General features: G+C 40.6%; 1 protein-coding gene across 3 annotated transcripts; it reads right to left on the bottom strand.

Annotated features, from left to right (window-relative positions):
- Window positions 1-1,415: 1,415 nt before the first annotated feature.
- Window positions 1,416-20,205, bottom strand: postn (periostin). 3 transcript variants are annotated; one of them, XM_022738882.1, is made up of 23 exons: window positions 19,980-20,205; window positions 19,081-19,179; window positions 14,025-14,089; window positions 13,702-13,859; window positions 13,436-13,600; window positions 13,188-13,334; window positions 12,890-13,031; window positions 11,183-11,395; window positions 10,943-11,077; window positions 10,563-10,711; window positions 9,985-10,121; window positions 8,912-9,042; window positions 8,589-8,719; window positions 7,289-7,391; window positions 7,133-7,200; window positions 6,980-7,025; window positions 6,857-6,892; window positions 5,077-5,304; window positions 4,948-4,986; window positions 2,763-2,807; window positions 2,429-2,515; window positions 2,300-2,335; window positions 1,416-2,020 (listed from the first exon to the last, which is right to left on the bottom strand). In XM_022738882.1, the coding sequence occupies exons 1-23, from the start codon at window positions 20,096-20,098 to the stop codon at window positions 1,968-1,970; spliced, it is 2,532 nt and encodes an 843-aa protein (XP_022594603.1). In that variant the 5' UTR covers window positions 20,099-20,205; the 3' UTR covers window positions 1,416-1,967. The 3 variants fall into 3 exon arrangements, with proteins under 3 accessions (XP_022594603.1, XP_022594604.1, XP_022594605.1); XM_022738883.1 differs by having other exon boundaries at window positions 10,563-10,708; XM_022738884.1 differs by lacking the exon at window positions 2,763-2,807.
- Between the last annotated feature and the right edge of the window lie 4,869 nt (window positions 20,206-25,074).

The raw sequence follows: 25,074 nt of genomic DNA, 5'->3' as shown, positions 1-25,074 counted from the left end.
ATTCAATCCTAGCTATTAACTCCAAATAATTAACCTGCCAAGACAATATCAACATATTCTAAGTAGTTAATAGTCTTTGTGTTGACTGTTTCCTGTGCTGCTGCTGTGATCTGCAGTTTTACAAAGAAGTGAAACTATTTCTGACATTTATCAGAAGTTGGGTCCAGTGTCACTGTCAAGACTAATTATCCATATCATTTCAAACTGTTGATGCAGGAGTGCAGCGCCATCACGAGTGTGTGTGTGTGTGTGTGTGTGTGCACGCAGTTGAAAAAATGCTTAGACTCTGAGCTTCCATATCCCCGTGCTGCATGAGAACACCTAATAAGCTAACATTTACTGTCATGTCCTCTTTTCGTCACCTTGTTATCTGCACTTTGTGACGTTTAGCCAGAGGCCCTTGTGCAAACTTCAACTCCCCTCTGCTGCTGCTGCTGCCCTGGATCATTTTAATGATGTTGCGAAAGAACTACACTACACATAGAGCACTGTTTCATCATCTCTAGTGCTGTCTCATGTTAATGTGCTTATTAGGAGGGAAAAATATATTAAAGAAAAATATGAGTCCAAAAGGTGCACAGTTGAGTAATATTACTGGTACAGTAAAAGTATTGCATTGTGTAACCATTATGTAATTCCTCAAATCGGGCATGTTTTGTGTACTCTGTTTATGTACTTCACTAATGCAATTCTCACTTCACAGATATGCTTCCCTTTGATCAGACAAATCTGTTCAAACCATATAGCTTTCAAAATCATTTGAACACATATCAGATGATGTTCATAGATTCATACGGTAGATGAGCCATGTGAGGTACTCAAGTGGCAGTCAAAAGCCAATGAGAGATTGTATGAACTGTGTAGGTACTCACAAGTGTAAACTGACAAATGTAAATTGTCAGGACACACCGTTGTGTTGTAAATAAATGTTAATATAGAGAAGGTGTGTTTGTTCAATAGAGAAAATCTGCATCTAAAGAAGGGCAGAATTGAGGCTACAGTGAGTTGCTATCAGAAAGAGAAGAGGTGGGGCAGGGCTAGCTGGTTAGCGTGCTAACTTCAGTAGAAGAAAAGGCGTGACAGAGAAAAGAGTTAACATTAGTTTTGCTTTTCACTGCTGGGGACAGCTAATAGTGAGTAAAGGAATAAAGTTTGATGCTGAACTCCTTGTCTACTAGACTGGTAAGTAAACAGCTGCTAATGCTAACGCTGGCTATGTAACACTAGCAAAACTTACTTAGCTTCTTTAATGTAGCTACCATATCAATGGCTTTAACCTGGAGAGGAAACATTACTGGAATGAGGATTAGCTAAAACAAATGAAAGGAAATTAGTTTCTGAGATAAGATTAAACACGTTTGGCTTTTTGGAGTAAAAACAGTCACAGAAGCTGTAAAGAATGACTGAAAACTGTATAAAAATTCATTGTTTTTTTAATTACCATGTGATAATTTACAGAGGTACAGTACAGCATCTAATGGTAGCAAAACACTGTTTGACACTCTTTCATTTGTCATAGTCATTAAAATGCATCCACTGTACAGAATGCGAGCACCATAAAAAGCATACAAAAATCTTCCCAAGCCAAGTTTTACAAAGCGACATGATTTTTTTTAAAAATCTCTGTGGTAGAATATATCTCACCTTACACACCATCTACCCCGTGGCAAAAAATTCCCCATGCACACTTACATCACTTACATGAAGGGTATTCTAATGTCATTGCACTGCTATTACACATCATGCCTATCACATACAGTATGGTCCAGATGGAATAGTAAACAATCATTTGTATTGATGGTTTGAATGAAGCTAGATTGGTTGGATCTCTCATTGTTGGTCCACAGTTTTTTCCTCCAGCACTCGACCAGGAGCGCTGGAGATGCATTCAGTCTCTGCGGTGAGCCCGAAGGTGGTTTTTTTTTTTGGTTTTTTTTTTGGTTTTTTTTTTTTTATCTCTGCTGGATTCACTCCCTTGGCTTGTGGTGACGCCTGACCAGTCTTGCTCTCCTCACTCCAGCTGTAAAAGAGGAGACAGAGTTAATGAAGGGAATCAGAGGTGTGAATGAAAACAAAAGACTAAAGAAAACATGTCAAGGAGGAAGGAGGAAGACACGTGTGAAGAATAGGTGGAAGAACTGAAAAGGTAGATAATGGAAAGGAAAGAAAATCATAATAGCTAAAGGAAAATCCAACAATGACAATTGCATATTTTCCAGCAGTGATCATGTGGTTTTTGGCAAACTCTTTTTGTCTGATTCAACTTCAGTGTCGATGAATCAACTACCTGTTCTCTTACCTGGAACTCTCCTGGTTGCTAAGCCTCTACCTCCCTCTGTGAAATGAAGAAAAAGACACAGTCAGTCACTTGCATTTGGACCCACACATGCAAGAACAACACAAAATCTTTGCAGTTATGAGTATTCACCTTTAATGATTTTGGTAATTCTCTCTGATTCCGCATCAATCAGATTTGGGTTGCCATGGATGGTGGTGATTTTAGAGAAGTCTGGGCCTGAGCGTTTGAAACAAAACTGTTAGTTCCACAATGCAGAACACTTTACACACTGTCACATTGAAAATCATGTATGGAGATACAGTTTTAAAAATGTATCATATTCTCTTTCCCACCTTGAAATAACCACTTAATCTGGCAAATGATGCAAAAAGATTTGTAACACAGGATTAATTCAAGGAGGAAAGAACACAAACATTTGAAGCAACCTGTTTGGTAATGAAGTGTTCATGTAAGGGCACCCTACCCTCAATGATATAAGGCTCGTTCGCCGTGGGGTATCTGGCTCCACCTTCAGACCGGCAGCGGAGAAGGGTGTTGAAAGTCATGTAACGACTTAGCAACTGTACAGACTGACAGGTACATACACCCCAAAAAAAAAAACACCTCCTCCGCTCACCTCAAGCACAGATATCCAGTATTTATGAACACACACATACACACACACAAACTTGCACACAAATGCACAGGGCGCAATGTGCAGGTGTGCAGGGAGGGTGTTCAGCTCAACAAAGGAGAGCAAATTCTTTTTCTTAGCCCACAGACTAAGCTGCAACACAACAGAGACGCAGCTGTAGGTGAAAGTAGCTCAAAGCTCCCTGCCCCTGTACCCACACAAGCCAATGGCATTTTGGAGTTGGGCACCCCAAAATGGCATGTCATAATTTACACACTGCTCACACATATGCATCACAGCTACAGTGAGTATATGCAGAGTATGGATAATGATGGGATTCCTGCCTGAGAGGCAAGAACATTGACAGAGAGATGAAATCAGGATGGATAAGTGATGAGATGGATAGACATCCAAATCATGGTGCACCATAGGCAGTAGAAGAACATGTACATGCTTTATCTTCCTGCGTGTGCCTAACCACGAGAAGGGCTGTAAAAATCAACCTCCTTCCTCTGTCACATCATTGCTGAGCCTATATAAACATCATAAAGCAGAATGAGCTTGTGATGTTTTGACTGGTGGCTGGCCAAAGCTTGTCAGAGTGTAATATACAGTCCTAACAAACAGAGTGTTCTCTGTGTAAAACACATCTGGCTGACCATTATGACACCAAGTTATTATAGATGACTTGTGATTCTCCCCCAACAGGAAGCGACATAACTGCTCCAGCTATTAAACATTCATTAGCAACATTATCTGGCTCTGGCCTACTTCATGAACCTGACTGTCATGAAAATATAGGCAACATAACATGGAGCGAACTGTGTGTTGGTGTGACACACACAGTGTTAAAGATGAACAGTTTTCCTGCGGGATGATTTAAAACAGTGGAAATTACACTCTCATTCTCTGTGTCTTATTGTGCTCTTAACTTGTGAACCATTAGATTTGATTTGGTTGGACCAGTCAGGAAATTCAGACTAATGAAGTTCGGTTTCAGTAAATCTGACTTTGTTTATCTTCACGAGCTGCAGCAATTTATTTTTGGTTTTTGTGGGTTGGTAATGCAGCTACTGTATATAAGAGGTTTTAAGAGGTTTTTACTGACTTTAGCAACTAACTAATTATTAAACTTCACTACGGAAAAGTCGAACCACTTTGATGTGTTGTTTTGTCATGTCAGAAATAATGAAGAAGCTATTTTGTTTTGAACCAGTTCTGAATACTGATCAAGAAGTTGAATAACCGAAAAGACAGACACTCTGGCTGGCACATAGCCAGCTACAGCTGAGCAGGATGTGAACCAGCTGGGGGTTTTTTGTGTGTTTTGTTTTGTCTTTGAACCACCAGTGACAAGCCAAATAAGATAGCCTCAAAGATGTTAAAAATACCTGGAAACCAATTAATACAACCCATCATGATGCTAGTGCTAATTCCTGGGTAACATGGGTAGCATAGCTTAATGTAGATGTAAATTGTAGCTACAAGAGCTATCTCTCATTTTATATTTTCGTCACATTTGCCACACTACAAAAAAGCAGGAATTGGTGAGTTATTGTGTTTTGTAATGGTACACAAAATTCAGAGCCTGTTTTGTGAGATCATATGCCAGTTTTAACAAGATACTTAAGCAAGATACATGCTAAGTATTTCGCTAAATTTGACATCTGACAAGTGGAAATGAAATCTTGCATCCACTTTTGGCAATAGCAGGATAGAGTGGAACCAAAGCCAGTTTGAATAATGGTTTTGATTTACAAATACATTGATTTACATCCACAAAAATGTTCCTGTGAGGCTAAAATGGTGCCCACCATGAAAACGATGTGTCTGATAACTTAACTGATGATCACCATGGAAACATAATGTGAAATGAAATTCACATTACAGATGATGATGCTCAGTTAACTGGATGCATTTGTTAACAGAGCTGTTAGAAGAAGCATGAAACTACTGCTACTACTGCTACTACTACTACTACTTAGATCTAGTCTATCATGCTCCTCATGGCAGGAAACGTGTTAGAGAAACTGACCTGTAATACTCTTTCCATCTGCATCAAACTCTCCTTGTCCTGCATTGAATAAAAGGAGTTGTGTCAAACCCTTTGTCATTTCATCATCTAACTTTTCATTTGCACTCAAAATCTGAATGATGACCTTACCCTCGATAACTCTCGTAACCTTGGTAATGATAGGATCCCCCTCGATGACCCTGGTTACTTTTGTGATGGAAGGCTCCCCCGCCTTGATGACCCTGGTTACTTTTGTGACGGAAGGCTCCCCCACCTCGATGACCCTGGTTACCTTGGTGATGGTTGGCTCCTCCTCGGTGACACTGGTCAACTTTGTGACAGATGATCCTTCAATGACCACCTTTGTTACATCAGGGACTGTAGGAAGGGAGTAAGGAGAGGGAGAGGTGCCATGGTTAAATTATCCTTAAAACACCCACATAACCTCTGCTATGAGTGAAGGGGCCGGCTGGAGGTACAGTATGTAAAGTCATCAAAGCATGTAGAACAAACAGAGGGAGGATATTAGATTGCATCACTGAATACACTCCATGGACCAATGATTGATTGATTGGTTGATTTTGAATCAGTGCATTACACTCTGTTGGACATTCATAATTCATACAACATTTACAATTTCTGGTGTTTAAATAATCTTGACTTCCGGTTTGAAAATTATACTAAAAGAGAAAAATGTGATATGTTAATTTTTTTTCTGAGCAGGATTTGAACCCAGTCAATAAATTCCCATCTGGGAATCGATATCTCTATAAAATCTTACACATCCTTTTTTTTGATTCAGCTTCAACAGAAACTTCAGCCAGGAACATTCTTTTGCTTCTTTTATATTTTCTGCTCCTGAGTGATGATTTTTTTCTTTTGTGGGACATTATTTTTATGAGCCATAAAGAGATGAAAGCCGACAGATGTGTGTTTCTATCAGAGGGCTAATCTTTCCCTTGATACGTGGCCTGGCCCTGTAACCGGTAACCACAGCCAGGATCATGTTTGTCTTTCAAAGTAATTAAGAGATTATGATAAATTTATACTTAAAACTGTGGTGTGCTTTGCTTTGAGAAAATATACTACTACAAAGATATACATGATTCGGGTGATAAACCATTCCACCTATTGTCTATTCGTAAAGATAATTGGTGAGACAGACATGTACAGGTTTCATTTCTTTTTAAAGTCCTGTAGTAGTAATTTGCTTTACCATGATGAACCACTCTTCCTCTTCAGGAGCGTTAACTCATCAATCACTTTCCAGGAGCCATAATGCAATCTGATATCAGATGGTATCACAACACAGCTTCTGAACTTTCATAACCTCTAGCATTATGCCAAATGTAGTAGTATGAAATAGTCATAATGGCTTAATTATTTCCATAAAATTATAGCATAAAATTGCATCCCCTAAAAATGTAATATCCTAGTGATCCAGACCTTCAGCAGCTCTGTAGTCCATGTAATCTGCTTAATCACTTTGAAGAGTCAGGCTTAAGCTCTCCTATGTTATCTAATACGTCGAGGCATGCTCCCATCTCTGTGGAAGCGCACTGGATGAAGCCCAACTGAGTGAAGAGCATCCAAGAGTCCTCTGTGGTCTCTGACCCTATTTTCCTTTGACAGCATAATTACCTCATCTCTAAAGGAGCTGATTAAACATGCCAAGAGCTTCAAGTGGACTTAAAAGTAATAGTGGGAGTGGGTAATCAGAGGAACAAAGAAGAGGGAGGATGCCTGAATGGAGCAATGATATGTATGTAATATGCAGGTGGCTGCAGATTGGATTTCACTTCAGAGCAGAGTCTCATTTTTAAGCAAAGGTTAGTTTTAAAGGCAGTCATGCTGTTTTATAATCACCACTGATGACAAATCAATTCTCTGACCAAAACTAATTCAAAACTTTCAATGATAGGGGTCTTACCTGTCTCAACATAACGAGTAGTTGTGATGGTCCTCTCTGTGAAGAAAAAAGAAAGAGTTTTAAGTTGTTGCAGATGCAGTAATGTTGGCAAGTCACAGCGATATTGGCACTGAGGAAACTTACTGATGAAAGTGAGCGGGATCTCGGTGTAAGAAAATCCGGATTCAAACTAAAGAACAAAAAGCATAACAGATTGGAAGGTATGAGGCAAAAGATACTCAAGGTAGAAAATGTGAGCTGTGCATATTCATACATCTGTGTTTTCTCTTTCTCTACCTTTATCTGGATGTACTTAATCAGCTTCCTCAGGAGGACCAGGAGGTCCTGGCGGCCCACGGGGAGATCTGTAAGTAATCAAAACAACATATTATAATGCATCCAGGCACAGAGTACACATTGCAAGAATATTTGGTAATGTAATGCAGTTTTCACCTGCAGGATAGAGCACATTCTTCACTATGTGGATCACACCATTTGTTGCCATCAGGTCACTGTCTGGAACGTCCACAGAGTTGACGTGAATAGAGTTGTTCACCTGGGAAAAACCGAAAACACACTGAATGCATATATATTTTCAATGGTATCAATAAGGCAGAGTCTTATTTTGAAAGTTATATCAACATCTGCCTTAAAAACTTACTGCACTGAGAAGGTTATTGTCATTTTTATACTCCCCAAGACATTGAAATTTACACTTTTTTGAAATGGTTTGATGTGAGAGGTTTTAAGGGCCGATGAAACGTAATAGAAATCCCAGGCAGTGTGCTTCATTGTTGGAAGTGAGATCTGGGAGTCCCATTTCTGATTAATTTCCTGCAATTTAACGGTCTCCACAGATGTGACTGAAGGTGGACGTGCTGAGTAAGTAAGGGATAGGTTTCATGTCTCCTCTGCCTCCTCTCTCTCCCTCTCACCCACCCAGTCGAGCCACATCTCTTCCAGTTTTTAAAAACCTAATGACACATTACCACAAATCACTGTCCCTCTTTTTGTATTAACTGATTGAAGCCTGAGTAATGTGCTTTCTTATCGTTGTGCATTAACCCAAACAAGCTTTCCTGTATCAATTAAGGAAGTCCTGTAGGCCTGATATGAGACCGTGGCTGAACCTGATATCACGATAAGAAACTGAGTGAGGGCAAAATTGAGGTAATGGGTGAAATTATGACAAAGTCAACAAGAAGACTGAGATAGAAAAAGAAAGTAAGAGAAAATGGCAGGTGGGAGTGGTGGGTGAATACCAAGAGTGGGCGTTGACGGAAATGACAGGAAGCCAGATTTTATTACTTTTGGTTGTTCTCCAGAGACATCCAGCTTTGAAGTAATGGATTATTATCGGCTCTTTGATGCTATTGTTTAAATGAGAATGTGGAGAAAAATTGTGTTAAAGTCTCATGATGGAGTCTGGTGAAAAATGGAGATAGAGAAAAGGTGAAAAATATGTGATTATGTCTGGCCTTTTAAAACTTGATTACATTATACAAACATAATCTTAAAGGAAGGATCAACCCTTAGATAATGTCTCATCTTGCAATTTGATTTAAGTGGGCAGGAATCTAGCTAGTTTGTGGGGTATAATCATGGTTGCACATTTCACTCAGAATGCAACAATGAATTTCATGTCACCATGTGATTATACAGTGACTGTGCAAAATGTAGAAAGGAAGTGAGCCCTGTCTCTTTGATTCTAAGGACACACATACACACTCAAATGATTTCTGATTGTACATACAGATATAACTTGCAGGTTTTTGCCCTGGAGAGTTTTGAGCAGATTGGTAACTCCTCCTTCTAATCCTCCATTGATGAAGACGCCATTACTGAAGTGGTACAGCAGAATGGTTCTCAAAGCGTTCGTATCGCCTGTAAACAACAACACAAGGCAAACGGTTGGCATACAATGATTTACATACTGTGCAGGAGAGCTAGCACATATTTCTCTCGTCATCCCTGAGTTATAGAAGTTTATATCAGCACATACCAGCTTGACAGAATTCCCCAATTTTAAAAGGGAGGTGCATGAAAGGAAGTTTTCATTTTCAGTAAAGCACTTACTTCTGAGCAGAGCTAAATCCTCTCTAGAGAGGTCATCGAAGGCATTGTCGGTTGGCGCAAAGATGGTGTAGGAGCCTTCCTGCTTCAGCAGATCAGTCAGACCTGCAGTCTCCATCAGTGACAGCAAAATCCTAGGGTTAGGGTTAGGGTTAGAGTTAGGTTAAGTTTGCACAGTGATGAGAACAGATTTCATGTAACATTTGGATCAAAAACTGGTCATGTGTTGCTCATTTTAGACAGGAGGATTATTGTTTTGGCAACATGATGAGGAGTTGATTTTGGGATTTGTGTGAGATTTGTGTGCTTGTGTGGTCCTACTTGTTCATACATCTGCTTCCTCTGTTATTCATCATCAGCCTGTACTGGTGCCAGTATTTGTCACAGAGCCAGAAAATATCAAATGTGTATGGTAAGGCATTGCCACTAATGTTTGGTCATTGTATTGTGAAGAAGGTAATGTTCTCCTTACGCCATAACTCAATTTGTGAGCACAATGTGGAAAATTATTTAATAATCTCCAGTAAGATAATGATGCAAAAACAAAGTATTAAATCACCTTAAAGTGAGATTATGCAACTTTTACCCAATAGCAGCTACTGTGGCTAGAAGTGGCTACTACAGGATAATGGCACACTGAATTTCCCTTCATTACCCAAGATTCTCTTTGTCATTTGCTTTTAAGACACCAATCATCATCTCACTGTGAGTAACATCAAAATGTCAGTAAACCAACTCAGTAATGTCAGATACAAAGCAACGGCTAATGTCTGGTAACATTAGCTAACATGAGCTACTGGTCATACCAGACCAACTACAGTTGTAGCTGCAAAATGCCTGAGTGTGTTGAATTGATTAACAGTGTGTTTTACTTGTTATGAGTTTGACAATTGTAAGAGGAAGATGCTGTTAATTATTTCAGTTTCAAAGTCAGGAAAGCAAGTTAATTAAAAACAACAAACAAAAAATTATTAACAACTTTTTGAATAATAATTCATGTAAAAAAAAAAAAAAAAATAAAAAAAAAAAAAAAAATAAAAAAAAAAAAAAAAGATAAAATAAGATGCAGTTCTTACTTGAACCGTCCGTCAGCAAGTAGGACCTCATACATAGTTTTCTCAGCTGGTTTGATGAGGGACCTCATAAGATGGAGAGCCCCATTGCTTCCCTCCTTAGTGCCGCGCACCATACATGCGTTTTCTATGCACACAGCCTAACAAAAAATTCAAAGAATAGAGTTAGAGATCTAAAAGTCACTGTACAAATCTGGTAAGTATTTAGCTATAGGGGAGAGGTGCTGTCACACTGTCCTGTTTGCAATCAATCAGTGCAATACATTTCTGAGAGGAAATTAAACCCAGCTGACTCCAATGTCTGAACCACCAGAGCAGAAACACACTTCAATCGCCAAGAGCTGGGCTAATTGGCTATTTTATTGTTATTTGTTTATAGTTGAAAGACAGCAAAATCATGTTAACACTTAGTAAGGGGCCCGGTAATGGCTTTCAGACCTCAAATATGGTAGCCAACTCTCCAATATCTTTCCATCACCTCTTATTTACCTTTTTTTCCCTCTGTTCTTTATTGAGTGTGTTCGACGCTCTGATGTAACTAACACACAGACATACACACACATACACAGAAGAGTTCTCACAGTGCGGTAAATGAAGACTCTGAGCAGTTTGCCAGCCAGTGTTTCCAGGAGCTGTCCATTGTAGAGCTCACTCAGTGTAACTTTCAGCTTCAAGATGTGGTTTTCCAAAATGATTCTCAGCAGGTTCTGGTCTGTTGACATCACCTCTTCTGACAAACGCAGAGACAAGGTACAGATTTAACACAACACATGTAATATGAGTTGTCACTTCTGATGAATTATCTCATTATTTCTCCCATGTGCTCCTTAAAACGTGTCAAAAGTAGTGGAAATGTACGGAATAACTTCTTATATTTCTGAAGGACAAAATGTGACTTTTCCATAGCTTATAAACTGTGTCACTTTGCTGTCCATAAAAACTTGTTTGGAGATCAACTCACTGGTGAAGGCAGTGTTGACAGGAGCAAGAAGTGTGTACTCTGTCTGTGGGCCCAGGGCAGCGGCTAAGCCCAGTTCAGACACCATGTCATTGAAGGTGCTCTGGGAGTCTCCCATCAGCTCCATCACTTCCTTGGCTGATATGAATAACACAAACATGACACATTGGTGAACACAGAAAAAAATGACATCTCAGTATTTGCTAAGGGCGAATTTGGAATGTAATTCACAATGTGTTTTACCTGCGTCAGGGACGAGCACCTGGTCAATGAGGTGGACGACGCCATTGGTGGCAACGATGTCCTTCTTCAACACCATCTTGATGCCGTTGACTGTCAGGCTGTCACCATCACAGCCGATCTCTATAGTGCTGCCCTCTGCTGTCTCATACACTGATCCTGCCATGATTGCTTCTGAACAATGGACACTGGTCAGCAGGTGGTAGTTCACCAGGGCTGATTGGATAAAGACAGCAAAGTTGGTGGAAGAGTGTGAGAGACAGAGTTTTAGAATTAAAAAGAGTAGCTGATCAGATTACACACTTTTATAAACTTTGAGGGTTGCCTGTAGTTATTTTTGTAATCTGGCTACGCACTCCAAGGTTTACATTTGCGCTCATTATTCAACACACATGCACACGGACATGTGGAAATATTTTGGCAATCCTGTCAACATTTGGATATGGGATTACACCTCCGACTGAGTCCAACTGTCAAACTGAGCAAGCAAAACTGGCCTGCAAAAGCACTCCAGTTACAACATGGAGAACCCTTCCAAACCCACAAAAATTCAAATGCAATCAGTGTCGCGCTGCAGGCCAAATTACTCTGTGGCCCAAACCCTCCCTTGTAGGAACAAGGCACAAGGCTCCATACCATCTTAGGAGGCTCTACCATACTTTGGTGGCTATTCTACCACAGCTGGTCAGCAAAGCCTGTTTGCCAAACGTCTGAGAATGTATCTGAGGTTATCTTGTGGTCCCACAGGCGGCCGCTCACAGAGGACACCGCAAACTGATTTCATGTTAATAGACATTCCTGGCTGGCCATTGACTCAGCAAATAAGCAGATAATCTGCCACTGTGGAGACATGAGCTTTCTGCTTACATTGTATGGTATGTGGACTTGAGTGGGTGTCTACCTCTTTATTCCTGAGAATGGCATGTAAGAGAGGTATGTGATACGAAAGGAATTTACAGTATGGGTTTGAAAGATGGTTTCAAGGTTTTAAGTTCACCTGAAGTCAGATGAATAGTAGATGTTAAATGATCAAAACAAGATGACTAAAAATCCACAGCCACCCTAGTGGCTCTGCGAGGCTGTAGTTAGAAACAATGGTGCTTTGAGCTAAATGCAAATGTAAGCATACGAACATGTTCACAATGACAATGCTAACATGTTGATGGTATGATGTTTACCATGCTCACCAGTTCATCCAGGAGGGGCCATGAATGCCTGCAACAAAGTTTTGTGGCAATCCATCCAATACTTGTTGAAACATTTTACTAAAAACCAAAAGTGTCAATCTAACATTGGCGTTAAGACTAAAATCATGAGCCCCTAAAAACTTATTAGGCTACATCATCTGGGAACCACAAATGTCTGCACAAAGGTTTGGACCAATCTATTCTATTTCACTGGATATGTAAACTTTGATCCTCTGGTGGTGCAAGAAGAGGCAGGGGTTCAGCAAAGTTGGCTGGATTCATACTCTGGGGACCATGAATCTCTGAACAAAATTCCATGGCAATCAATCCAACAGTTGTTGAGATATTTCAGTCTGGACCAAAGTGCTGGACTGACCTTCCAACTGGCTGACATTGCCATCCCTTGAACAGCCAGCATGGCTAAAAATATTCAAATGCTCTTAACCTTTTCACGCCAAATCAACCAAAGGAATGGTATGCTAGTAGCTTATGACATCATTAGTGTATCTCATGTCCAATATACCTGCAATAATAGCCTTGTCTCCCATGATACGCTCCAGGTAGCCCGGGCTCAACTTGTCAAAGGCTTCATTGGTGGGAGCAAACACAGTGAAGTGGCCAGGCTGGTCCAGCTTGTCCATCATACCAGAAGCCAACGCCGCAGCCTGGGAAACAAGACAGGACAGTGTGTCTCACATAATTGGAGCTAACCTTTTACTTCTGATATTATTTCTTGACACTTTATACTCCAGTTCCATTAGTAAAATGTGCTGTTGGCTTTGAAACCCGGTGTGTTTTGAGTGCTGTGCATTTTTATTTACATTGAAGGAGGAGAGGTCGTCATTGACATCCAAGATTTCCTTGATGGTGTTTCCCACAGAGCTGATGACCCTATCAACCACATGCACCACTCCGTTTGTGGCCACCTGGTTACCATGGATGATCCTGGCACAGTTCACTGTCACAACCTTCACAGAGAAGAGCATTTCATAATAAGCCAAAATAATCAATGGGGTTAGAAGTCATTACAGACAGTTACATGCATGTTTTACACTGTGGATAAACTGACCCCATTTGGGTAGTGGTTGATGTAGAGCCCAAGGTCATTATACATGGAAGTTTCAGTCATGCCGTTCCTCATGTCTTTGGTGAGAATACGACGGTTCACCATGTGGAAGTGAAGAGAGTTGTACAGCTCGATGTTCACGTTGCTCACCAGTGCAGACCGTATAGTCTGGGGGAAAGCACAACGTTAGATAAAGGGAACTAACTGTGTGAGTGTGTGTATTTATTTGTGTTCCTCTAGACATGTTTGAATCCTCCCATTCTACTCACAGGGTCAAGCGCATCCCAGGCGTCGTTGCTGGGTGCAAACATGGTGAAGGAGCCTTTCCCTTCAATTTCCTCTCTCAGCTTGGACATGTCTGCGTATTGCTGTGTGGTCGTAGCCTTTACGAGCCCCAGTGTACCATACACGTGGTCAATGGGAGCCACTAGATAGGGGAAGCAGAGGGATTGTTCATGCTCAGAAAAGTGGCTAGTGTAGAGGAACAATCAACTGAAATTTTGACTTGACTTTGAATTAACTCGTATGTGGGACAGTTGCTACTGAAATAATATTATTGGAAAACATGGGGCCTGTGGTTTGAGCCACCTACCTGCAGGGCATCCTACCATGCCCTCCAGCTGCATGTATCCAGGACAGCACTCATATATGACTTCGCTGCCAAAAAAAAAAACAAACAAAAACCCAAAAAAAACATACATATTAGACCTGTGAGTAACTCAGTAAATTAGCTGATCATGAAAAACATTGATTCACTTTATCCAGGGACAAAATGTAAGAAAGAATGATTTCTACAGCCCGAGAGCTGTACAGGTCATTATAATGATCCACTGTTTTTGCAACAGCAAAAAGAAAAACAAAGGAGAGCAAGATGTAATATAAATGCAATGCATGTTGAGAAACAAAGAACTAAACAGAATTGACAGCTGAGAGGAAAAAAAGATAAAACCTCTGGGGCTGTGATGGAGAGAATGACGAGGGCTTGGATTGAGAGACATGTGAAACGGGAGAGCAAGGCTGAACAAGGAGGGGGTCTTACTCACCAAAATACAAATCCATACTTGGGCAAAGTACATTTGAAAGCTAGAGCAGAAGAAGTGAGGGTGTAAGAAAACATCCAAAAAGGCAAATAAGTCAAGGAGAATAATAAAAAAAAGAAAAAGACAAGAAAAACACCATCAATATGAAAGTGGTTCATAAACTGGCAGAGGGCGCACAAGTCCCAGCAGGCCAATCACAGAAAGAAAGAATGACTAGCTCAAGACACTTGCCTCAAGTGAACCAGCCAACGTCATTTCCAATATCTCATGCGCCAGCAATAAACCCAGCAAACGAAAAGAAAAATGTATGTAATTCATGAAGCAGCAACAGGATCAAAACAAACCCCTGAGAAGGGAAGAAGAATATTCATAACACTGACAAGCTGTGCATTACCAATATCAAACAAACTACGAGATCAGGGAGCAAGCCTCTAGCTCCACAGCTCCAAATGATTTTATGCGCTCTTCAAAATTATTGTTGAATAAAATATGTAAAGACTTACTTCTGTGGGCTGTCACATTAGTAGAGCTTAACAGCATAGTTATATAGTCTATAAATTTTATGAAAACTCGCAGCCATCACATTTCTGAGATAAGCTGGGATTTACAGTATAAACTTTATATTCATCTAGATACTGTAAGTATGTCAACATGAAAACCAGACAGGGGTGTCTGCTGCCCTCCTGCACTTTCTCTTGGCCATTAATCTAATTCCCAAGGAACTTTCCAAGAAAAACAACATCTTAATATACAGTCGACATCTTGTATCCATTTAAAAGATTTGGATTTCGAGGCTGGAAGGAGCAGCTTATATGAAAATTAGTAAAAACAGAGCTCAAAGGAGTAGAAACATCCTGGCAGGAAGCTGAGAGGACCTGCTAACACTAAGCACACCAAGGGAGCTGCACAGTCGACCCTCGTCAATCAGCCATAAGCTTTACAGGAAACTGAGTTTCACTGCGCTGCTGTGTTGTGAATGACAGGTTAGGATGTGAGAGGACTGACACTGTGAACCACAAGTCAATATTCCATAAAATTTAGGTTAAATTGAGGAATAAATTATGTTTTTAAAACAGTTCCTCATTGAAATATAACTATAAGCAGACATTTGTTTGGGACGTGTCCCAAGTTAACACACATCTTCCAAGATGCAAAAGAAAAAACAGCAGTGAGTCAATATTGGCCACTCAACAATGATCCACCAGAGAGAGAGCCTGAATGCTGGAATAAATTTAATTGGGGTTTGACCTGAAGCCCTTCATAGGTTCCAGTTGGAGCTTTCAGTGGGTTTCCTAAAGAGGTTTGCTCAGAGAGGTGTGCACGGAGCCTATTACACATCGCCTGCATTCGGGGCTAGAGTTTTAAGGTTTCCTGCTTTCTTATTTCCCATGGAAATACTGCGTTTCTATATGAACTCTGTGCTTCTTTCTCTGCAGAATTCACCTCCAAAGCAAATAACTATTTCCTTTCCTTTCAGAAATGAACAGTAGTGACATGTTATGCAAACACAAAACATTCCCTTCAAAGCATACAGTGCACACACACACACACATTAAAGAAGAAAAAAGAAAGAAATCACTCACTTTCTCCCATCAACTCCCTAAAATGACTCACATATTTTGGCAAACCTCTCTAATCCACTCGAATCAGTGTTTGTGTGTTTCTGGAAAAATGTGTGGCGATACTAAATATTGTGACTTTGCCATGTTGCTTATAGAACAATCATTCTATGTGTTGACACTAATTGATATAATGTAAAACACATAAATATATCCGTGCACAGCTGGCTGTCAGGAAGGCATGAAGTCATTGCTCTCCCAGCTGCAGCTCTGACAGGGTAATGGATGCAGTATAGACCAGAGACAGAGCTGGCCAATGCGCTGCAACCAGGGGCCTCTGGCAGTGTCACCGCATGAACCAGCTCAATGTGGCTTCCAGATGAGCAGATGTGCAAACACAGGGCATGAGTGCACAAAAACAAATACCGCACACTTGTCTGGCATCAGATAAAAAAAAATGACTGTTTTCCTGTTATGTAACCAACAAGCATGAGTCTCTCTTGTGTCCTCATCAAGTGGCCAATGGCTTCCTGAACACTGTGCCAACATTTTTTCTATTTTATACACGACGACCGACACAGAAGACGCCATGCTGGGGCTTTAACACTCATCAGACCATTATTATGGTGTTATTATTGGAAGCCGGATTGTAAGCTTGCGCCCGCTGCTCCCTGCATGTTGTGTCCGTCACCTACAGCACATCACAACATGCAGGGAAATTGCTTCCACCTGAACCTCCAGCAGCTCACTTCAAGAGCTCTTTATGGAAATGAAAGCATTAAGAAATCCCCACGGTGTCATTTAACTCCTAATGGGGAGATAATTAGACGAACACAGTGCAGGTTGAATACACATCCGCATAATTTATCCTCTGTTAAACTAGTGGTTTCTAAGAGATCGGGTCCAGGTATTACTTCAAAAATGCTGCACTCTCAGAGCTTGTTGAAACACAGGCTTGTTCATACACCACAGCGCAGCGACCAAACAGCCGCGCTGTAGACTCCAGCACCCTTCCCTAATCTCTCATCAACACCAAATCCAGCGCAGACATAACCACAGCTGGGTGGATTTCCTCCACCGCTGCCGAACAACGTCCCCACTGTGACCACGGGCGGAGGGGAAGCGAGACACTTTTCTGGCTTTTGCATGTGGCTTTTGTTTTGTTCTTTCACTCAGTTTAATGTGGCTCATATTTAGCGGTGTCTTTGTGTCCCTGTGCAAAATGCAAATTTGAATACACAGAGTATATTTGATTCATTCATGTACATGCATGCTAAGGTTGAAAATGTGAAGTGTAGATGTATGTAGAATAAATGTTTTCTTTAGAATCAGTTTAGGAAGGCAGACCATTTTTTTTTGTCTTTATTTCTATCACAACTTAATAAACTTCCTTAAACGTGTTTAATATGCCTTACACTTTTTTTTTTAGCGTACCTAAGCAACTCAAGAAACAAAAACAATTAAATGTGTTTGGTATCCAGTGCAGAAACCCTCATTAAACTCCTTCTGTGTACCCTCATATTATGTTCTTTTATCGTAATTGCTGGGTGGCTCCATGTAGTATTATCTTGGTGTGGTCTATCACTGTACTGTGCACTGCACTGAGTCACTCTTTTATCCATTCTCCCTCACAGCTCCTCATTTTCACGCTAATCCTGACACAGCGGCAGGTGTTACAGCTGATTGCATGACAAAGCAAAGGTGTATGAATGTGTGTCTGCATGTGTCTTCTTGTATGTACGTGTGTGTGTGTGTGTGTGTGTGTGTGTGCGTGTGTGTGTGTATGATTGAGAGGATGTGAGTAAAGGGCATGCTTTTTTCTTTTTCCAATCTCCCGCTACACTTTAGTCACCTACGATGCAGAACAGCTCCAGCCGAGCCTTACACTCCATCAACACGACAGCAGCTGTACCTACTCTTCCCTAACATCTACTCATCTGCACATCATATCACGAAATCAAGAAAATATTAGACTGACAGAAATCGTCTTGCGGAAGCCCAAAAATCTAAAACCATTCACGCAGTTCACAAATTCACATTTTTTTGGCTTGTTAAGATCTTGAAATTCGGCATTTTTACACCAGCCAAAACTCATTTTTATGGTTGTTCATCAGGGAATTCTGAAACAGCTAACACCCCCTCACTGTGAGACACAAAACTCCAGTTAAACTGCTGCTATCAAATTTATCTTAGCAGGAGCTTCTTACATCTCACTCATAGATGGACAGTTTGGCTAAAAATAAAAAATAAAAAATCTGTGTGAGACTCACATACACACAGGCACAGCATATCAAGTACTCGCTACCCCTGCCAAGACCCCAAATCTGGTGAAAGTGGAGCTGCAGTATATTCTCAGTTTCCCTTAGCTGCACACGTACACTACAAGCATATAGACAGTTGTTTTTTTTTCTTAGCACCTGAAACGTGTCAAAGGGGAAGTGAGGTATCATTCACTGTTCAGCAGAGTTTGCAACATATGCAGGCCCACAATAGAAAGTGCACCAAGCCGCAGGTTACACAGCATGCTCAGACTTGTAAGGAGAGGGAGGGGGGGGCCAATGAGAGACAGATAGTTATACTGTATATAGAGAGATTCTGTGTGTAAGAGAATAAGAGTGAAATCTACTCATAAAGGGAAAAACATATGAGGGGATATTGAATGGTCCTGTCTCTTTAAAATATAAATATTCAATCGGCATCATTGTGAAATCTGTAGCTTTTTTTTTTTTTTTGTGAAGGTTCAGAGAGGAAAGTGAGAACAGCTGCATGTTCAGACAGCTGAGACAAAAAGAGCCCGAGGGTCCACACAGCTGGGGTCAGACAGAGCTGACCTCTGCTGTTTGAACCAGAATAAAAAAAAAAAAGTGACCACTTAACAGATGAGAGGTGAAATCCATCCACATGTGCAGAAAATTTGAGTACTTAATGTTTATCTGACTAATTAGAAAACTCAGAGTTACTAATGTGCATGATGTGTGTGGAAGCAGGGAGTGGTTTTGATGCAAATGAAATAAAAACATATAATTTGATCCATTCATGTCAGACTTACGCCTTCTTGCCACAGATGGTGCCTTTGTACCAGTTCCTACATGTGCTGAAGTACTTCTTCTTGGTCCCAGTGACCTGCTGCAGAGCGCACATGTTGGGTCTGCGAGAGGAGGGATGTGGGAGGACAAAGACAGTGGGAGGGGAGAGAGAGACAGGTAAGGTGAAGAGGAAAGGATGAGGAGATGAGAGGAGAGGAGGGGGTAGGTTAGAGAAAGGGTGTGAAACAGGGATGGGTGCATGCAGGTAAAGAAAGAAAATGTCATTCATACACTCTAAGGCTTATGTACCATGTTTCTTAACAATGAATACTTTCATTTGCTTTGAAGAACCAATAATTTGAAGAATAAATCTTTCATCCTTAGTTTGTCGAATCACAAAAAGTAAAAAAAAAAAAAGAAAAAAGAAAAAAGATAACTTTCTCAAACATGGATGAAAAAATCAAATTCAGAATCAAACGTTTCAAACTGTAAATTGAGCAGATATATTTATGTAGAAGAGAGAATGAACGTGAGAGGCAATATTGAATTTTCCGTCATGGCTTGAATCAATATTTTCATCAATGTGGCTGACCTGTTTCTCAAATCATCATCTAGTGCTCTATGCAGCACAAACAAGAAAAATACGACATGCATAGCACTTCACGTACGTCAGCCTGTTACTAATCATGCAATTTATGCTCTTAGATCTGCAGACAAATGCAAAACATAAAATGGTCAGGACTGTTAATATCACCAGTTATCTGCTCAAAATTAAAAGTAAAAAAAAAAACAAAACAGAAAAAGCCAATAACTGTCACACTGTTCTTTACATTTGTCATGTGTCATCTCTCTCTCTCTCCCCTCTCAATGATTCCTTTCTCTCTACTTCTCCCCTTTTGTCTCCCATGTCCCATCTCCTTACCCTTTACCCCTGGCCCGAATGCGACTGTGGGTCACTATCTTGTCATAAGCTGAAGAATCCACGTTCCCTAGGCAGCAGAGTGCCACCAGCACTAAGGTCACCACTAGCAGCTGATGCATCCTGGGGAGTTATGAGTCCTCTGTAACTGCAAAGGGCACAAACACACACTCCGCTTGCCTTTTAAACACAGTCACGCACACACACACAACTATGGCCCCCCACCACAAAAAATACACAGGAGATGTGGGAGTGCATGTTGAGAGAGGGAGCTTTTATACCAACAGGTCTCTCTCTCTCTCTCTCTCTCAAACACACACCCGTCCCCACCCACTTTTTTTTTTTTTTTTACTCCCTCACTGTCTTTTCCATACCATTACGTCCTGCTCTCACCCTCACACACCCTTCTCTTTAGTCAGAATCCTCCCTCCAGCTCTGACTCAAGCACAAGCTCATTGTCTCCCCCTCCCTCACGTTGTTTCACATGATTTTCTTGCAGATTTCTTTACCACCATCACATCCCAGAGCACCAAGGACACCCTGTAACTCAAACTTTACCTTGCTCTGCACTCTGTAGTGACACTTTGTCATCCAACTGAGGATTGTCCTGTGAAAGTAGATCAGACTGCAATGTAACACTGAGGTTTTTGACTCATGTATTTTGAGATTGATGGAGGATTTCAAGAGGGGAACACTTGGAGTCCCATCACAGCTCAAAAAGGAACATGTAAGTACACATAAAGGAATACAGAGTCACTCTCTTTCACCTAAGCACACACACACACACACACACACACACACACACACACACACACACACACACAGGCAGCAGGCATAACTCTAATATGTATCCTTGGGACATTAGGCAGAAAAGAAATATGTAAATAAAATAGATTTAGATGTTTTTAATGTACCAGAAAATGAGGCTGTAAATCAAACCCAAAGACCCATGGTGATGGATCTGTGCAGATGATAGTTTTACACTTTGTTTGACAGAAGCCTGACTGTAGTTTGTTTTTTATATCTTCCATCCCCTGGGATACCACTCTCCTCCTCATTACTTTTATGATGTGGATTCATCATTTCCACCAGCCTTTCCTCCCCTGAACTCCCGTTTGTTCTGCAGCTCCTCTTTTCCCCCTTCATCCTCCCTGCTGTCATGTTCATCGCTCAACAGCTCAACTTCCTTCCCCATGTCCCAACTTTTCCCCTTCGGCTGTCTTCGTCTCCGGGGTTGAAGCCAGATCTGATACAGCTTCAAAGGAAAAATTCATCATGGAACAGGCTCAGCGGACGTCGTCATGTACGGTCTTGACTTGTGAACATGTCCAGGTATACTTCTAAACTGGAGACACACAGTTGAGGGCTCTTGGTGATGTCAGTTCCTTGAATTAAGAATGAAATCTTTCAGTTTACTCCACAAATGTGACCACGGACAGAGCACAGCCAGGTACAGGTGAATGTTTGGGACAGTGAAGCAGGGAGATCAGGGAGATTTTGTTGGTCATAAATAATAAATAAATAGTTTGCAGTCAGCAGAATATCAGCATGTTTTGCTCTTTGAATGACTAATTAAAGCAAATCACATTTAATAACCCACAGTACATCACAGATTAACTCACTCTTTATGAACTCGTACGACCTTTCTGATTCCAGGGAGATCAGCAGCGTACAGGAGTCTGAGCTCTGACATGGCCTCCTCCCTCTGGAGACAGCTTCCTGTCTATGATGCTATCTTAGCACTGGAAAAGAAAAAAAAAGTAATCTTTACAGACTGAGAACACACATACAGTATTCAACCCAGTCTGCAATTTACGGCAATTTAAACTTTACCAGCTATTGATTTCCTTTTTTGTTCCCTCCCCTGCCCCAGGCTCCTCTAAAATCCCCACACACGCACAATACTGTACGTGCATGCACGCACACAGACCCAAAACAGACACACAGACACCTACAGTACATAACGGATTATCACTTTGATCACAGTTAACCGTAAATGATGTGCCTCTCTTTCATTCACTAATGTTACATCATCTTTCCATCCTCTTAGTCAAACCTTTAAGAGACGTTCAAACCCTGTTGGGCCTTGTATATCACTATGTTGCTGGCTGCAGGACTGCACCACAGTCCTGTCCCCAACTTGCAGGTGGGTATTTTGGATAATGGTAGAGAGGAAGTAGAACTGAAGCAGAATCCATCCTATAATGACATCTCCCCCTAGTGGAAAGGACTTGTCAGTACAGTCACTTGGAAAATTAGAATCACCTCTCTTGGTTGTGCACCTCTGGCAAGCAGTCAAGCTGCAGCTTACATCCATGTGTGTCCAGACTCATATGATATACAGTGAGGTCCAAAAGTCTCAGACCACTTTCCTGAATGGAATAGTGGTCTCAGACTTTTCCTTTGAAGGAATTTTATGCAGTGAAGACTTTGAAGTTAAGGCTTTGAAGAGTACGTAGTGAAGACTTTGAAGGAAATTCATCAAAAAAGATTAAACATATATTTTTGGATTTGTGACACAGGGATGTATGTATACATAAAATTGATTTGACTTGACTTTGTTAAGCTTTGCTCTTCTTGTCCTGCTGTATGATCACTCTGTTAGTGTGTAAGTTCATTGAGAGAAACATGCTTGGCCAGTAGATCTCTGATTCTGATCAGAACACAAAGCTGTGGCCATGACAGTCGACAGTGTTGCTGCAAAGAAGCTACAAACTCTGAAACACGGATGCTACACACACATCCTCAACCCGGTAGCACAGAAGATCTATACAGTCACCACGGCTTCAAGATTAGTGTCAAATATGGTCACAATCTCCCAACTGTTCTTGTGTCACAGCGCTGAATAATGACTCGAAAAGTAGTTTTGCAGAAAATTATGGTGTCACAGTGAAGTTGACCTTTGACCTTTGTGGCGTCCTGGCTCAAGTGGCCACAACAAAAGGCAGACACACCGCGGTAAACAAGAATACTTTTAGTAAACCGAAATTAAAACTAAATTAAAGCACCAAATTAAATAGTGTGTTGTGTGTATGAGTGAGGAATACGGTTGCGAGTGTGGTAATACGCAGAACAAAACATAAAGAGTAAACTAAGGCAACATCACAAAGGCCAAGATGTGTTGTGTCTGTGGAGATGAGCAGAGGGAGAGTGGTTAGTCTGCAGCCATGACTTCTGCACCCTGGAACACCCTGGGGACCACAGGTGTTCCAGATCCACCAATCAGCCACCTGACAGAGAAAGATCAGTACGGGACAATGAAACCCCAAGAGGACCGCAGGGGTCGTCACACATTTTGGATATGAAATTGTCATCACTTCATCATTTTATCCTTTTAGAGTTTTGTGTGAAATTTTATAATTAGCATATGAATTATTGGTGTTCACAAGCATTAGACAGATGTGATGCTGTATAACAGCAATGCATCTACATACTTTTGTGCATTCTGTGTGTATGTGCGTGCAACAGTCTCCATGTTCTGCACTTTAATATACTAAATCTGTTTGGAATTGTGAAGCTTGTGCGTCGACCCTCAGCTTTTAGAAAACCTGACTCATGTTTGGAAAAAAAGTATACGATTGCATCAACTCTGTGAGTGTGTCTGTTTGTGTTGGTTCATTTATTTACTGCAGCTGGTAACTGTTGCTGCTGGAGCCTTGAACACAAGTTATTCACTTATTTTGCCCTTTGCTTGCGAACAAAAATGACACGCTTCATTTTGGATCAAAGTGTCCACTGCCCACACGGCGTAAAAGCCCCTAAAGGCCATGACAAGTTGTATGAAAAAGCAGATGTGCTAAACAATCTATCTAATTAATTAAATAGGTATAAAATACAGACTCCAGCGTGCAAAGTTCTTCTTTTTTCTACATTTTCAATTACACAGGTGATATTTGACGGGACCTTTGACAGGGTAAGAATAACAAAGAGAATAACAAAGGGGTATTGAGAAGACAATATGTTCATATCAGCTGATCTCGATCATGAATTTATGAATCTCGTTTGATCCTTTTTATTCAAATTAAATAATACATTTTGATCCATCACATGCGCGCTGAATTTAAATGTTTTTGTATGTTAGAGACAATACAGATCTTTTTACCTTAGGGAATTTTAAAGGAGCCACGCTCACATTGAACTGATGATAACTGAAAGTCACACATCAGTGTTTTGAACTATTACTGTATGTAGAATTACATAATACATAATACATAATACATACATAATAAAACATTGTAACATTTAAAATATGAGTGTGAGCATATTGAAGTTTAAGCACTTTATATTCATGTATGTCTGCATCTGTGACAGCCTGGTTCAGTGCTGCTGGAAGATCCCTCACAACCTCAGAAGCATTTCAGCACAGCCGTTTGATCACACATGGAGCAGTTTCATCATCTGCTGAATATTTCATCTCTTTTTCACTTGCTTGGTCACTTGTTCGCTAACAGAAGGTCTCCTGGTGGTTCAGTCTCCTGCTCCTCCACTCCTTGAGCAAGATACCCAGAAGAATATAATGTAATATATTGGCTGTAGTACTCATTCGATTAACAAAGTTATGCCCCTCACAGGGCAGTATAAGACCAAATTTTCGGCAGATAAATGACACACAATATCCTCTCATTTTGTGGTTTTGCTGTACTGACTGTTATTGATATTTCAGTTTTTAATGACCAGATTGTTGATGGAGCAAGAAGGAAAAAGCTTTCTGAAAGAATTCAGAAATTCTGTGCAGAACTTGGTCAAACTCTATATTGCAATCATAATGCAATCATTATAATTCAAAAGTAACACCCCACCGTTGTTTAAGCCCAATCAAGCAGCTTTACATAAAGTCTTCTCATCTGTCTATTAAACCATTGAAAGTAAAAAGGTACATGGTAAAGTCAAATATCTGGTAGTGAAGGGGACAGAGTCCAAATGTTCTTCAAAATTACAAAATGACTTTCAAAACCATTAATGCACTTATAAATATTTCTTGTCTGACAGATGAGCTGCATGTGCTTTTATTTTGAAGCCTCAGGAGTGGTGTTAACCTAAGTCTTTTAAATAAGAAGTGATTAGACAAAGTTAATGACAAATTTTGAATGATTTATAT

This window comes from Seriola dumerili, unplaced genomic scaffold (assembly GCF_002260705.1).
Source record: "Seriola dumerili isolate Sdu_G_001 unplaced genomic scaffold, Sdu_1.0 BDQW01000040.1, whole genome shotgun sequence".
Lineage (NCBI taxonomy): Eukaryota > Metazoa > Chordata > Actinopteri > Carangiformes > Carangidae > Seriola > Seriola dumerili.
The sequence above is the reverse complement of the archived record's forward strand: the minus strand, read 5'-3'. Positions and strand labels throughout refer to the sequence as shown.